Below are 13,719 nucleotides of genomic sequence, written 5' to 3'. Positions count from 1 at the left end.
GGAGTTCTCATTCTGGTTCAGTGGTGATGAACTCAACCAGTACCCATGAGGACGCAGGTTCGATCCCTGGCCCCGTTCAGTGGGTTAAGGATCCAGCATTGCTGTGGCTGTAGTGTAGGCCGGCAGCTGTAGCTCCAATTAGACTCCCCCTAGCCTGGGAATCTCCATATGCCGCAGGTGAAGCCCTAAAGACAAAAAACAAACAAACAAACAAATAAAACAAACAAACAAAAAAAACAAAAAAAGAATCAGGACACAGTAGCCTCAAAGGTAAGAGAGTGTTGTACCTGACACCCTCAATACCAAGATGGAACAGGTTTCAATGGCAGTCAAGGCCAGGCATTCTGCCACCACTGGCGGCCCCAGGTCCTTACTGTGGAGCAATCCTTGGTGACACACGTCCTCCATGCGTGATCCAGGTGGCGGCACAGCCGCCCTGCCAGGCAGTCCTCACTGGGGTTTGCACTGAGTGAGTTGAGGGGTGAAAAGCAGACACTACAACTTATCTTAGAAGAATGAGCGATGTCTGGGCGTCTTTTTATTGTGTGACTGAGAACAAAGCCAGACAGAGGAGCCCCCGGGGAAAGGCAGCCCCGCTCCAGCGCTGTTTCCTCCTTCATCTTCTAAGCACTTCCTCCATTTCCTTTGGAGGATTTTAGACATTTATTTTGCTCACAGATGCAATCCAAGTGTGAATAAATAAATGTACTAGCTTCTAAGACCCCTCCCCATGTTCCTTTAAATAGAAAAAGTTGCTAAATGTCTCTTCGGAGCCCATCGGCCAAGTGGTCCCACGTACGGTTTTCAAAACCGACTGAACTTGATCTTCTGACATCCCTCCTTGAACCACGGCGCGTTCTGGGAAAGAAGTCCTACTGATACTGCCGATAGTCTCCAAAAGGCGAGGCCGGTAACTGGGCCGAAGGCAGCTGGGAGGGGTCTTCGGCAAACGGGGGACCTGCAAATGAGAAAGAATTTTAAGCACCACCTGCATACTATATCCTTTAAAAGAACAAGTCTCGGAGTTCCTGTCGTGGCGCAGTGGTTAACGAATCCGACTAGGAACCATGAGGTTGAGGGTTCGTTCGATCCCTGGCCTTGCTCAGTGGGTTAAGGATCCAGTGTAGGTTGCAAACGTGGCTCAGATCCCACGTTGCTGTGGCTCTGGCGTAGGCTGGCGGCTACAGCTGCGATTACACCCCTAGCCTGGGAACCTCCATATGCCACAGGAGCAGCCCTAGAAAAGGCAAAAAGACAAATAAATAAATAAATAAATAAAAATAAAAGAACAAGTCTCTGTAGAGAGCAAATCAACCACCTCAATAAAAATAAGTGCTGCATTAGAACTGGAATCTGAACTTCCTTGCACAGCTGCTCGATTCCCACGAGAGCACCTTCAGATTGGGTTGACATATGGCAACCTGGCGTCTCTCAGGCTCTAGAATGAACCACTCTCAAAGCTAAGCCAGGGCAGCCAGATGGACTAATTACAGCAAGAAGCAATATTCCAGTTTTAAAGGAACGGCTGGAGTTCCGGTCGTGGCTCAGCAGAAACAAATCTGACTAATGACCATGAAGACACAGGTTCGATCCCTGGCCTCATTCAGAAGGTTACGGATGTGGCGTTGCCGTGAGCTGCGGCATTGGTCACAGAGAGACAGCTTGGATCCCTAGCTGCTGTGGCTGTGGCGTAGGCCAGCAGCTGTAGCTCCAATTCGACCCCCAGCCTGGGAACCTCCATATGCCGCAGGTGTGGCCCTAAAAAGACAAAACATGAAATAAAATATAGTAATATAAATATTAAAAATAAAAATGAAAAAGATAAAGCTGTGACCCTGTCAGCCTGACCGCCCCCTCGCACCCAGCACCTAGGACAGCGCTGGGCTGGGGGTCCCGGCCCACCCCTACAAGGACCTGTCTTCAAGCACCTCTAAACCGAGCAGCAATTTCTGAGATTAAACAAAGGAGCACCAACAAAACCCGAGAACTGTAAGCAGAGATCAGCAGCTACTCATCCAACCAAAAGCATGGTGCTTACGGTGATGAACCACCACTGTACCCACCACATCCACCTTTCAAACGGAACCACGGCCTGTAAATCCTCCTGAGCACAGCACATTAGCCCAGTGCGGAAATCTCAAACCGCCACATTTGAGAAGACAAAGTCCATCTTCTCTGCACATCAGGAAACCATTCCACATATCTGAGCCTTGGTATTAAGACTCACCGTTGGGAAACTGTGCAGAGGCAAATCTCGTCAACAAGATGCCAGCTCCTTCGATTAAGGCCAGGAGGATGCCACCCATCGCGGCTGAGCCGACCATGGCCACCGGTCCGTCTGAGTACAATGGTCACAGAGAGGTTACTTTACCAGAAATCCAGGTTAATGGAGACACAGGAGGGAGACCCATCCATACGGCTACCTGCCACCCCCATTCCCAGACCCTCTTTCTCGCCAATCAAGGCTGGGCTCGGCCGCCTACGGCCCACGGGTCAGCTCCAGCTAGCTGCCTGTCTGCGAACATCAGAGGTCCTCAAACAGCACGCATGATCACAGGGGTGCTGCCGGTGGCTGCGCACGCTCTGGTGGCAGAGCTGGTGCTTGTGACAAAGGCCTCACACCCGCAAGCCCACACATCTAGCAGCGGGCCGTTTACAGAACAGGTCTGCAGCCGGGCTCAGTACACTAAGGCCAAAGGAATTCTGGGTTGCCCTCTGCCCCGAGGATCCAGAGGATGGTTCTAAGCTCTTTACTCGTAACAGGACCATGCTATGTGGCAGGTAGATTATTAATTCCAGAGGCGAGGAGGGAAAGGGCCGGGTCACAGCTGGTCAGTGGCCGAAGTGGAAGGCGAACTGCTCTTCGCCACTGTGATTCCAGGTTAGGACCCCAGGCGCTCTTGTCCCCAATGTTCCAGGTCCAGAGCTCCCGTGACTCGCCGCCATCAGCACACACACTCACGCTAACGCCAAGGCAGGCAGGGCCCGGCCCCGGACATCACAGATGCCACTGCGTTAAGTCAGCGTGGGTGTCCCCAACCGCTTACTTCTTGCTGCCAGGATGGCTCCTGTCAAGGCACCGCTCGTGATGGAGTTCCAGGGGTCCTCCTTCCCTCGCACCTGGGCCATGCCGCAGTCGATCGTGGAAAACAGGCCTCCCCAAACTGCAAAGCTACCTATTTTATTTTAAAAACAAGACAAATTTCATTCGTTGAATCTTAGATTTAAAATGTGACAGTTGGGGGAGTTCCCGTCGTGGCGCAGCAGTTAACGAATCTGACTAGGAACCATGAGGTTGCGGGTTTGATCCCTGGCCTTGCTCATTGGGTTAAGGATCCAGTGTTGCCATGAGCTGTGGTATAAGTCACAGACACGGCTCGGATCTGGTGTTGCTGTGGCTGTGGTGTAGGCTGACAGCTATAGCTCCAACAGGACCTCTAGCCTGGGAACTTCCATATGCCACAGTGTGGCCCTAGAAAGACAAAGAATAAATAAATTAATTAATTAATTAAAAATAAAAGAGAAATAGAGTTTTCTTCTCACTCTGCCCTGGGGAGGTAGTGCCCAGGTATATCAGAATTGCCTCACCACATCCTCACACAAGGCTCTCCCACCCCGTCGAGGCTGAAATCTCCCCAGCCCACAATGCCCGCCAGAGTCCGCTCTGGTGACTGACAAGAGCCCACCCGAGTCCACGCAGAGCGGTGGTCCTGTGTGGGGAGCCCTGGCCAGAGCAGGGTCAGGGGGGCCACAGGAAGGACACTCCAGGCGTGGCGTGGCGGCATGCCCATGTGGAATGGAAGGGTGGCCTGCTAGGGGTGCCCTAGCCCTAGTGGGGTGAGAAGGAAGGTATTCAAATGAAAAGGGAGAAATGAGAATGGATCTGTGGGGCTGGCCTGGCATCAGAGGTATCAGGGTGAACTCAAGATTTCCCGTACGAACATTACAGAGAAATATAAACACACACCTACAGGTAAGTGGTTAGTGTGTTCACTCACACTCATGCTATCACACACACACACACACATTCCTAAGCTCTATTACAAAGCAGGCCTGGGAACTGCAACACCCCAATACTTAGACACACGTCGTGCCTGGATTTTGGCTTCTAAATAACATCTCAACTAAAGGAACCAGGGCTCCAGGGGCAATGGTTGATTCTATAGCTCGGGCAGGGAAAGTACAGGACGAGCCTGGAATAGCGCGTTCAACACAAGGAAGAGCCTGAAGAATGGGGGCTTGTGAAGGTGTATCTTATTTCCACTATGAAAACATAACACCTTCCAGATACAGCCATGACTTTTCACGTGGCCTTTCCCAGGACTGGAAGCGCTCGGCAAATGCTCCTTGAGTTAAACCGCAAATACCATCCCGGTACTTTTAAAATTCAAGGCTCCATAAAGATTCCCTTAAGGCTTATCCCAAGGATTTGAAACAAACTCCAGTTCATGCAAATCATGGTACCTCCTTCTTCTATTTCACCCTGATGGTTTTTCAAATGAGCCTTTAATTTCAGAATAGGTTTGGAGTCATAGAACAGTTGTGAAAATGGTCCTGAGTCCCCATATAACCACCCCGGTCTCCCCAGCATCTACCATCAGCTCGTGCAAGGGTCACCATTAATGACCCATTCCTGATACACTATTTTTTTTTTTTTTTTTTTTTTTAGCTGCATCCGCGTCACTGCAGCAGCTTCATGGCAGTGACAACTCAGGATCCCTAACCCGCTGAGCCAGAGGAACTCCTTGATACACTGAAGTCCAGACTTAACTCAGATTTCCTTAGGTGTTTTTTTTTTTTTTTTTTTTTTTTTTTTTTTTTTTTTGCCATTTCTTGGGCAGACTCCCGCAGCATATGAAGTTCCCAGGCTAGGGGTCCAATCGGAGCTGTAGCCACCGGCCTATGCCAGAGCTACAGCAACACGGGGATCTGAGCCACATCTGTGACCTACACCACAGTTCACGGCAATGCCGGATTCCCTAACCCACTGAGCAAGGCCAGGGATCGAACCCGCAACTTCACGGTTCCTAGCCGGATTGGTTAACCACTGAGCCACGATAGGAACTCCAAATTTCCTTAGTTTTGATGTCCTTTTTCTGCTCTAGGACAGCTCATTACATTCAGCTGGCATGTCTCCTTAGGCCCCTCTTGGCTGATTGTGTTTTTATCCACTGAAAACGCGTGTGATGGAAGCAGCCTCTCAAAAAACCTGTGAACACCTGTGTGACTTCTGCACTCATCAAAGGAATCAGCGTTTGATGTGTTCTTTGATACTACTTTTCTTTTTTGAACAAAAGTAAACCATTAAAACAGAGGAAAATCTGTCACTATTTACTCTCCAGGGGGTACAATTACCACAGAGGACATAATAGGAAAAAGATGCACCATTAGTTCAGCCCTCTGTGCCTCAATTTCCCCGTCTGGAAAACGGAGATAATAGTATTTACCTCCTGTGCTAGAGCAAATAAATAATCCTGTCGAACACACAGTGCTTCCTATGTGCCAAGCACTCAAAATGGGAGCTATTAGCTACTGTCTTCTAAAGAATAACACGCTACAAAGAGAAGGCTGGAGTTCCCGTCATGGCGCAGTGGTTAACGAATCCGACTGGGAACCATGAGGTTTCGGGTTTGATCCCTGGCCTCACTCAGTGGGTTAAGGATCCGGTGTTGCTGTGAGCTGTGGTGTATGTCGCAAATGTGGCTCGGATCCCGTGCTGCTGTGGCTGTGATGTAGGCTGGCGGCTACAGCTCTGATTAGACCCCTAGCCTGGGAACCTCCATATGCTGTGGGAACGGCGCTAAAGAGGGCAAAAAGACAAAAAAAAAAAAAAAGAAAAAGAGAAGGCTATTTCTTCTGATGCACAAAGTTACTCAAGTATGAGTGGAAGCGTTAAGTCGATTCCGTGTGTTATATGTGGGCTCCTGACTGTATCTTTCTAAGTGAATATAACTTCCAAGCCTTCTCGTCTCTTCTCCCAGCCTCTGAATAACCAGGCTCAGGGAGTGTGCTGAATACGACCTCCACCTCTACACTGGCCTGGGCGCCGTGTCCAAAGCCAGCTCTGAGAAGAGCCCCATCAGCTCCATCAGTCTCTTGTGGGAAGCCCATCCTTCCACTCGCATCCCTCTTAGCTTTATGCTACCCCAGAAGCCACCACTCCTGACTCACAAACCTAGGATGTAGACACACTGTCTTCCTTCCGGATAGGAGAGGAAAACAAAAGAAAAACAAGACTGAGCTTTTGAAGGACACATTTTCAAATGGATGCAACAATTCAAGTTAACTTTCCGAATAAATCCAGAATCCTTAGGCGTATTAATGACAAGCTGTTACCTGGAACAAACTAAAATTGCTAATTGGTATAATCTAAACAAGAAAGAAAAAGTCAGAGCTTCACCTTCAAAAAAAAAAAAACAGGAAAAAAAAATAGTCGGAGTACAAACGGAAAAATTCTGCTCACCTCCCAACTGCGGAGCCCTGGTTTTAATAGCTGTCAAACTCCCTCGTAGTCTGTGGTTTACTCCCTATAAGGAAATAAAAGGAAGCAAAAATATATCAGAAGCATAACACATTTCCACCCCATGATGGGGCCCAGGTGACATTAGCAAAGAGGTTTCCAGCCAGGATAAAATGAGCCCATTCACCCACTTACCACCGGAGAATTGCGGAAACCTTTGATGGCTTGAAAGATACCACCACCTATGGTTCCCATGGTGAAGGCCCCACCACAGTCATCCACAATTCGCCAGGGGCTAAGAATAGGAGAGAGAAAAGAAAAACAAAAAAATGAATGATGATCGGATTTCTCACTTATAGGCCAGAAACCTCTTTGCTCACACAATAACTGATACAGCAGATGGAATGCAGGGCCCGCTGCCACCAGTCACATCTGGGCCATCAAGCATAGACAAAGGTTAAGGATTCCAAAAATATCCACATCTATTCAGCCCGAGTCTTCGAAGCTAGAGGGAATGGAACTGGCTTTAATTCCTACTGTTCACAGCACCCAATTTATTCACTCAGCTATGAGGGCACCAATTCTAAGTCAGGCACTGTGCAAAAGCAGACCAACAAGCATGCAGGAGACTACACTCTAATCAATGGTGATCCAGGGGCCTAGAAATCAAGGGAAGCTCTCCAGCTGTAGCAAAACTGAGAGCTGAGACCCAGAAGCTGAAGATTCAACAGGTACAGAAGATGACACATTATTTTTTTTTTCTTTTTAGGGCCACACCTGCAGCATATGGAGGTTCCCAGGCTAGGGATAGGAATCAGACATGCAGCTGCGGGCCTATGCCAGAACAACACAGGATCTGAGCTGCATCTGCAACCTACACCGAAGCTTGTGGCTACTCAGGATCCTCAACCCACTGAACAAGGCCAGGGATCGAACCCACATAACTCACAGACACCAAGTCAGGTTCTTAATCGCTGAGCCACAATGGGAGAACTCCCATTATTTAAATTTTAAAACTTCTTCCCAGGTTTAAGAAGTTCACTTTGTAGTTCCCATGGGAGTGGCCCAAGAAATGACAAAAAAAGTTCACTTTGCATCAGATCCTTTTAACACACGGGTGTCCTTTAATACCCCATAACTCATAATTACATTTGCTTTTTTTGCTTTTTAGGGCCACCCCAAGGCATATGGAGGTTCCCAAGCTAGGGGTTGAATTGGAGCTACAGCTGCTGGCCTACACCACAGCCACAGCCACACCAGATCCAAGCTGCGTCTGCGACCTACACCACAGCTCATGGCAACACCGGATTCTTAACCCACTGAGAGAGGCCAGGGATCGAACCTGCGTCCTCAGGGATACTAGTTAGATTCGTTTCTACTGAGCCACAATGGGAACTCCAGCAGTTACATTTGTAAACCCAGCTTCTAAATGCCACACTCTAACTTAGGCCACACAGTTAAGTCTGAGTAATATGGTCACAATAGAACTACTATTCTAGGGATCTGGCTTATAAAAAAAGCCTGTGAATAATCAAATTCCTTTTCAACACACTAAAAGTTAAAGAAATGTCTCTTCAGTCTCAAGGGTCAAATGCTCTAACCAGACTATAGGGAATCCACCTGTGAGGTCAGTGCCTCGGTTGCTACTGAAGAATCCAAACAACAAGTAATTTCTGACTTTGCCAGAACAAAACCTTGAAGTCAAAACACCTTATCAGAGTTCCTATTGTGGCTCAGCGGACACAAATCTGACTAGCATCCATGAGGATGTGGGTTCAATCCCTGGCCTCGCTCAGTGGGTTAAGGATCCGGCATTGCCATGAGCTGTGGTGCAGGCTGCAGACACGGCTCAGATCCAGCGTTGCTGTGGCTGTGGTGTAGACTAGCAGCTGTAGCTCTGATTTGACCCCTAGCCTGAGAACTTCCATATGTGGCAAGTACGGCCCTAAAACATTAAAAAAAAAAAAAAGAAAAATTAAAAAAAAAAAAAACACCCTTATCCTTCCCAAGTCTAATACAGGTCAGAAGCTGGTACAGAGTGACAACCTCGTGCAGCAGATATTCCAACTGTCAGACTGATGCTTTGGTTGCTTCCGTGGTTCTGAAAACACAACCAGCAACAAATACCTGGGAGCTGCCAGAACTGCAGGCTCTTGGGACCTCCTGAATCAGTCTACAGTTTAACACAATCCACAGGTGACCTGACCTCACTAAAAAGGATTAGGAAAATTCCCTCAAAATAGTAGAAACATTAACAGGTAGAAAAGAGGAAAGACAGGGAGTTTCCGTCGTGGCTCAGTGGTTAACGAATCCGACTAGGAACCATGAGGTTGCAGGTTCGATCCCTGGCCTTGCTCCGTGGGTTAAGGATCTGGCGTTGCCGTGAGCTGTGGTGTAGGTTGCAGATGCAGCTCAGATCCCACGTTGCTCGGTGTAGGCAGGTGGCTACAGCTCCCATTAGACCCCTAGCCTGGAAACCTCCATATGCCCCGGGAGCTGCCCAAGAAATGGCAAAAAGACAAAAAAAAAAAAAAGGGCGGAAAGACAGAGGAGAGTCACTAACTTTAAACAATCTAACCTAAATGATCCTCTAATCAGAACAGAAATAAATCAGCATTTAAGAAATGAAGACTAGCAGGAGCCAGGAATTCCTGCTGTGGCACAGCAGCTTAAGGATTCAGCATTGTCTCAGTGGTGCTGGTTTGATACCCTGCCCTGTGCAGTGGGTTAAGGACCCAGCATTGACACAACTACAGCTCAGATTCAATCCCTGGCCCAGGAACGTCCATAGGCCTCAGGTGAGGCCATTAAAAAAAAAAAAAAAAAAAAAGGATTCAGATCAGAGCAGCCACAGTATTCGGACAGGATGTCCCAAACAAAGGCAAGACGGAAAGTTTCTGAACAAAGCCTGGCTAAATCCAAATGTGCCTGCAGGGAACTGATGGTCTACACCAAAGGAAGGGTGAAGCCAGATTCTAAAAGCAAATGCTAGGAAGTTCCCGTCATGGCTTAGTGGTTAACGAATCCGACTAGGAACCATGAGGTTGCAGGTTCGATCCCTGGCCTTGCTCAGTGGGTCAAGGATCCGGTGTTGCCGTGAGCTGTGGTGTAGGTCACAGACGCAGCTCAGATCTGGTGTTGCTGTGGCTGCTGTGTAGGTGCGCAGCTGTAGCTCCGATTGGACCCCTAGCCTGGGAACCTCCACATGCCTCAGATGCGGCCTTAGGAAAGACAAAAATGCCAAAAAAAGAAAACTGGAAGAAAAAAAAAGCAAATGCTAGGCAAATACAGGGCAACAAGAACCAATAACCAATCATACCAAGATTAAAAGTCATCAACTACACTGTAGGTACCTTTCGGACTTTCAAGAAAGCTAGATTATTTTCTTATAGAATCCCTATCTTTTAACTTTGCAAAAGAGTATTTGTCTCCTCTCCATTTTACAGATGAACAGGGACTCAGAGATTAGGTAACTTGCCCAAGGTCAAATAAAAAATACCTAGGAGTTCCCGTCGTGGCTCACTGGTTAACAAACCCAACTAGTATCCATGAGGATGTGGGTTCAATCCCTGGCCTTGCTCAGAGGGTTAAGGATCTGGTGTTGCCGTGAGCTGAGGTGTGGGCCGGCAGCTGCAGCTCCAATTCGACCCCTAGCCTGGGAACTTCCATATGCTGCAGGTTCAGCCCTAAAAAGACCAAAAAAAAACCCCCAAAAAATCCCAAAAAACAAACAAACAACAACAACAAAAAACCTAGTCGTTCCTGTCATGGCCCAGCAGAAACAAATCCAACTAGGGGTTCCATCCCTGGCCTCACTCAGTGGGTTAGGGATCCGGTGTTGCCATGAGCTGTGGTGTAGGTCACAGACATGGTTCGGATCCCGAATTGTTGTGGCGTAGGCAGGCAGCTGTAGCTCCAATTTGACCCCTTGCCTGGGAACCTCCATATGCCATGGGTGCGACCCTAAAAAACAAAAAAAAAAAACCAACCAAACAAAAAAAAAACCTAGTAGAACCAATTTAAATACAAAATCTAGTACTCCAAAGCCCCCAAATTCTTTCCACTACATCCTATAGACTAAGGGCTTTTGAAAAGAAAACATGATTAAAAAGTATTTAGGGTGGCTGTGGCGTAGGCAGCAGCTACGGCTCCGATTGGCTCCGATTGGACCCCTAGCCTGGGAACTTCCGTATGCTTCGGGTGCAGCACTAGAAAAGACAAAAAGACAAAAAAAAAAAAAAAGAAAGTATTTAGGACCATTAAGTACCTATCATACATTTAAGGAAGAGGACAGAAGGAAAACAATAAAGAAGCTTCTGTAAAAGGCATTAAGGACAGAGGTAAGGTCCTGACTACAGGAACTGAAAGCGCAAGTCCTCAAAGAATTCCGACGACAGCAAGGGGGCTGGGTGGGGTGGTGTGCAGGGAGGGCAAGATGCTTGTAGTTTGAGCCTGGATGACCTTAGGGACCAGGGTCTTCCAGAAGATCAAAGCAGTTGAGGACAAAGCCAACCTGAGAACTGAACTGACCATGCGGCTTCAGAACATCCGGAGTAAGAGAGCACAAAGGGGCCATTAAATGCGTTTGTAGATGACAACTATCACTCCCTAACACCTCTAACAACCAAGTGAAACAACTTCCCCTCCTGCCAACTTGTGCCCTATCATACCTGACATGAGCAGTATAGTATGCTGAGTCCTGCACACCTGAGTACAACCCAGGAAGGGGTATCACCTTTGGAGAAGGGAAATTTAAAGAACTGGGAGGCTCTGCAAAGTAATACTCTGTATCTCAGTTCAGGGAGGAAAAAAAAGCACAAAGCAGGCAACATGGCTTTTGCTGGCACGATTCGTTACAGAAAGCCCTGGCCCCTTCCGACAGATGGAAAGCACCGGTGATTAACCCAAGTAACACGTTCTATTTTCACTCCTGACCCCAGAAGCCTCAAACTTTGCAGGTCGGACTCCTCCATGCTTTCCTTCTGAGGACCGAGCGACTGCGGAGCACAGGCAGCCCCCTGCCCCAAAACATCGAATGGACCGACTCCCGTCGGTGGCTTTTCGAGAACACACGCCTCGCCCCCACGGGAGAGTCCCCAGCCCGGCCCTCGCCCCCAAGCGGCCTCCTCGGCCTGGCTCCCTCCCCACGCAGGCTGAGCCACGCGGGCACAAGGACGAGCCAAGGTCGCCGGAGGGCAGAGGGGCTGCTTCCCACCCGCAGGTCGGACAGGGGCCGCGTCTGCACAGCTGAGCCGGGGCGCCCTCGAGTCGCCGCAAGGTCACCGGCTGAGAAGCCGGCCGCTCACGCCTGCGTGCCTATAGCCCCGGCGCCGCCGAGCCTGGCGCTGAGCGGTCTCGCCTCGGGAGCCAGGCTGGGCCGAGCCGGGCCGGGAGGCAGGCAGCTCGGCGAGAAGGCTCACCAGGGCTCGCGCGCGTATTCCTCCATCTTGACTCCGCGGCGCCGCGATGCCGGGTAAACGGGGCGGGGCCTGGCCCGGCGGCGGAAGTGATCCCGGGAGGAGGGCGTTAGAATCTGCGGGGATTGGCTCGCCACCTCCTCCCGCAGCCAATGAAAGCCGGGGCCGCGGGGCGGAAGGCGGGGCTCAGACCAGAGGGGCGGGCCTCCGAGGCGGAGGGGCGGTGCGTGTGGGTGGCCGCGTGGGGAATCCCAGGTGAGGAGAGGTACCCAGAGCTGAAGCTGCGGGGCCTGGTGGGGCCCGAAACAAAACTGCCGTTGTAACTCGAACCTCCCGAATGACTTTCTCTGTTTTAGTACCCGGCTGTCAAGTGCGAATTACTGCTGCCAACTTCGACGGGTCGGTAAGGCCCCCACTGCTGCCACGGAGCTCCTTAAGATGGGCAGTACCTGAATATTTTATCTCGGGGGGGCCGGAATGTAGTGAACGTTCCATGAATGTTTGTGAACACCTGGGGCGCTGCCGTGATTCATGGGGGACCTTAACATGGGGGACAGCAACAACAGAGTTCTTCCGGACCTCACTCTAAATGATCCCGGGAGATGTAAGGGGGGCTTAGCCCAGAGGAGGAGACAAAAGGCTGGGGGCCATCGGCGTGAAAGCAAAACCTCAGTCAGGTGACAGCTGCTATAGGTCTCCATCCTGAACATCTGAGATTGACTTTAAAATGTCCAGAGTTCCTCTGGTGGCTCAGTGGTTAAAGAACCCGACTAGTAACCAAGAGGTTGCAGGTTCAATCCCTGGCCTCGCTCAGTGGGTTAAGGATCTGGCGTTGCCCTGAGCTGTGGTGTAGGTCACAGATACGGCTCGGATCCTGTGTTGCTGTGGCTCTGGCATAGGCTGGTGGCTACAGCTCCGATTGGATCCCTAGCCTGGGAACCTCCATATGCCATGGGTGTGGCCCTAAAAAGACAAAAAAAAAAAAAAAAAAAAATCCTCAACGAAACAAAACATGTGTGTACATTTATTTCATGGAAAAGTTTCTGTAATAAATAATAGCAAACTGCAGGGGGAATGAGGTTCCCCCCCCCAAATCTTGGAAATAAGGTGAAATGAACTGAACCCTCCACAGAACTAAATAAAGCTAGTCTGGAAGTGTGAAAACAACAATTCAAACCAGTCCTCTGACTTGGATGCCTGCGTCCAGGAGGGCTTACTTATTTGGAATGTGTGAATGTAATTAAAAACACTTCAGGGAGTTCCCATGGTGGCTCGACGGGTTGAAAACTAGTTCTTTGGGGCTGGGCAAGGAGGCCTCGGACTTAGCCTTTGGCTGGAGGAGAAAGCTGTCACCCCACCCTTGGAAGTAGCCCTTCCATCTTAGAAGAAAAGAGCTGAATGGTCAGTGACATAAAGGAATGACAACAAGACTCATAGACAAAAGGACTGGGGTCCCCGAGAGTGAACTGACCCTGAGTCTGGGGGAGTGGAGTGGAGCTGGTAATCCAATGCTTCAGGGCTTATTTGGTGAAAGTGGGTGTTCTGGGCCAAGGATGAGATGGCACTGGACCCCCAGAGACCCAGGTCCTCTAAGTATTGCTTTGTGGAAAACAGCTCCACCAGGGGACTGAAGGAGGTGTGGCCCTGAGACCTGTTTTGCTGCTCGATTTCCCCAACTGAACAAAACAAGGGAAGGAAGCTCCTCCCTTGGAAGCCGCCTGGAGGCTGTGAGGCTGTGACCCTGCGGCCTCTTGCCCACCCCGTCCATCCCATACCCCACCGTTAGCTTTCATTCATCTGGCACCCTTGAACTTGTACACCCAGTCTTTTTCCACTTATTGA

The 13,719-nt window shown here is 49.6% G+C and overlaps 1 protein-coding gene across 1 annotated transcript; it reads right to left on the bottom strand.

The window, feature by feature from the left end:
• Positions 1–507: 507 nt before the first annotated feature.
• TIMM17A (translocase of inner mitochondrial membrane 17A) lies at positions 508–11,935 on the bottom strand. Its single transcript, XM_021064526.2, has 6 exons — positions 11,881–11,935; positions 6,656–6,755; positions 6,464–6,527; positions 3,048–3,176; positions 2,228–2,338; positions 508–958 (listed from the first exon to the last, which is right to left on the bottom strand). Exons 1-6 carry the CDS (start codon positions 11,904–11,906, stop codon positions 873–875), a joined length of 516 nt encoding a protein of 171 aa, XP_020920185.1. The 5' UTR covers positions 11,907–11,935; the 3' UTR covers positions 508–872.
• Between the last annotated feature and the right edge of the window lie 1,784 nt (positions 11,936–13,719).

Source organism: Sus scrofa, chromosome 10 (assembly GCF_054392235.1).
Source record: "Sus scrofa isolate SSC_HxYL_T2T_F1_AM1 chromosome 10, Sscrofa_HxYL_maternal_Yorkshire_Landrace_v2.0, whole genome shotgun sequence".
Taxonomy (NCBI): domain Eukaryota; kingdom Metazoa; phylum Chordata; class Mammalia; order Artiodactyla; family Suidae; genus Sus; species Sus scrofa.
Note: the sequence above shows the minus strand (reverse complement) of the source record. Positions and strands in the feature narration are given on the sequence as shown.

Excerpts from the sequence above, each read along its gene's own strand:
- TIMM17A (XM_021064526.2), bottom strand. The coding sequence starts at position 11,906 with ATGGAGGAATACGCGCGCGAGCCCTG. Across the intron at positions 3,177-6,463 it reads CAGGGCTCCGCAGTTGGGAG|GTAGCTTTGCAGTTTGGGGA; the intron begins GTGAGCAGAATT and ends AAAATAAAATAG. Across the intron at positions 2,339-3,047 it reads AGCCATCCTGGCAGCAAGAA|ACGGACCGGTGGCCATGGTC; the intron begins GTAAGCGGTTGG and ends CATTGTACTCAG.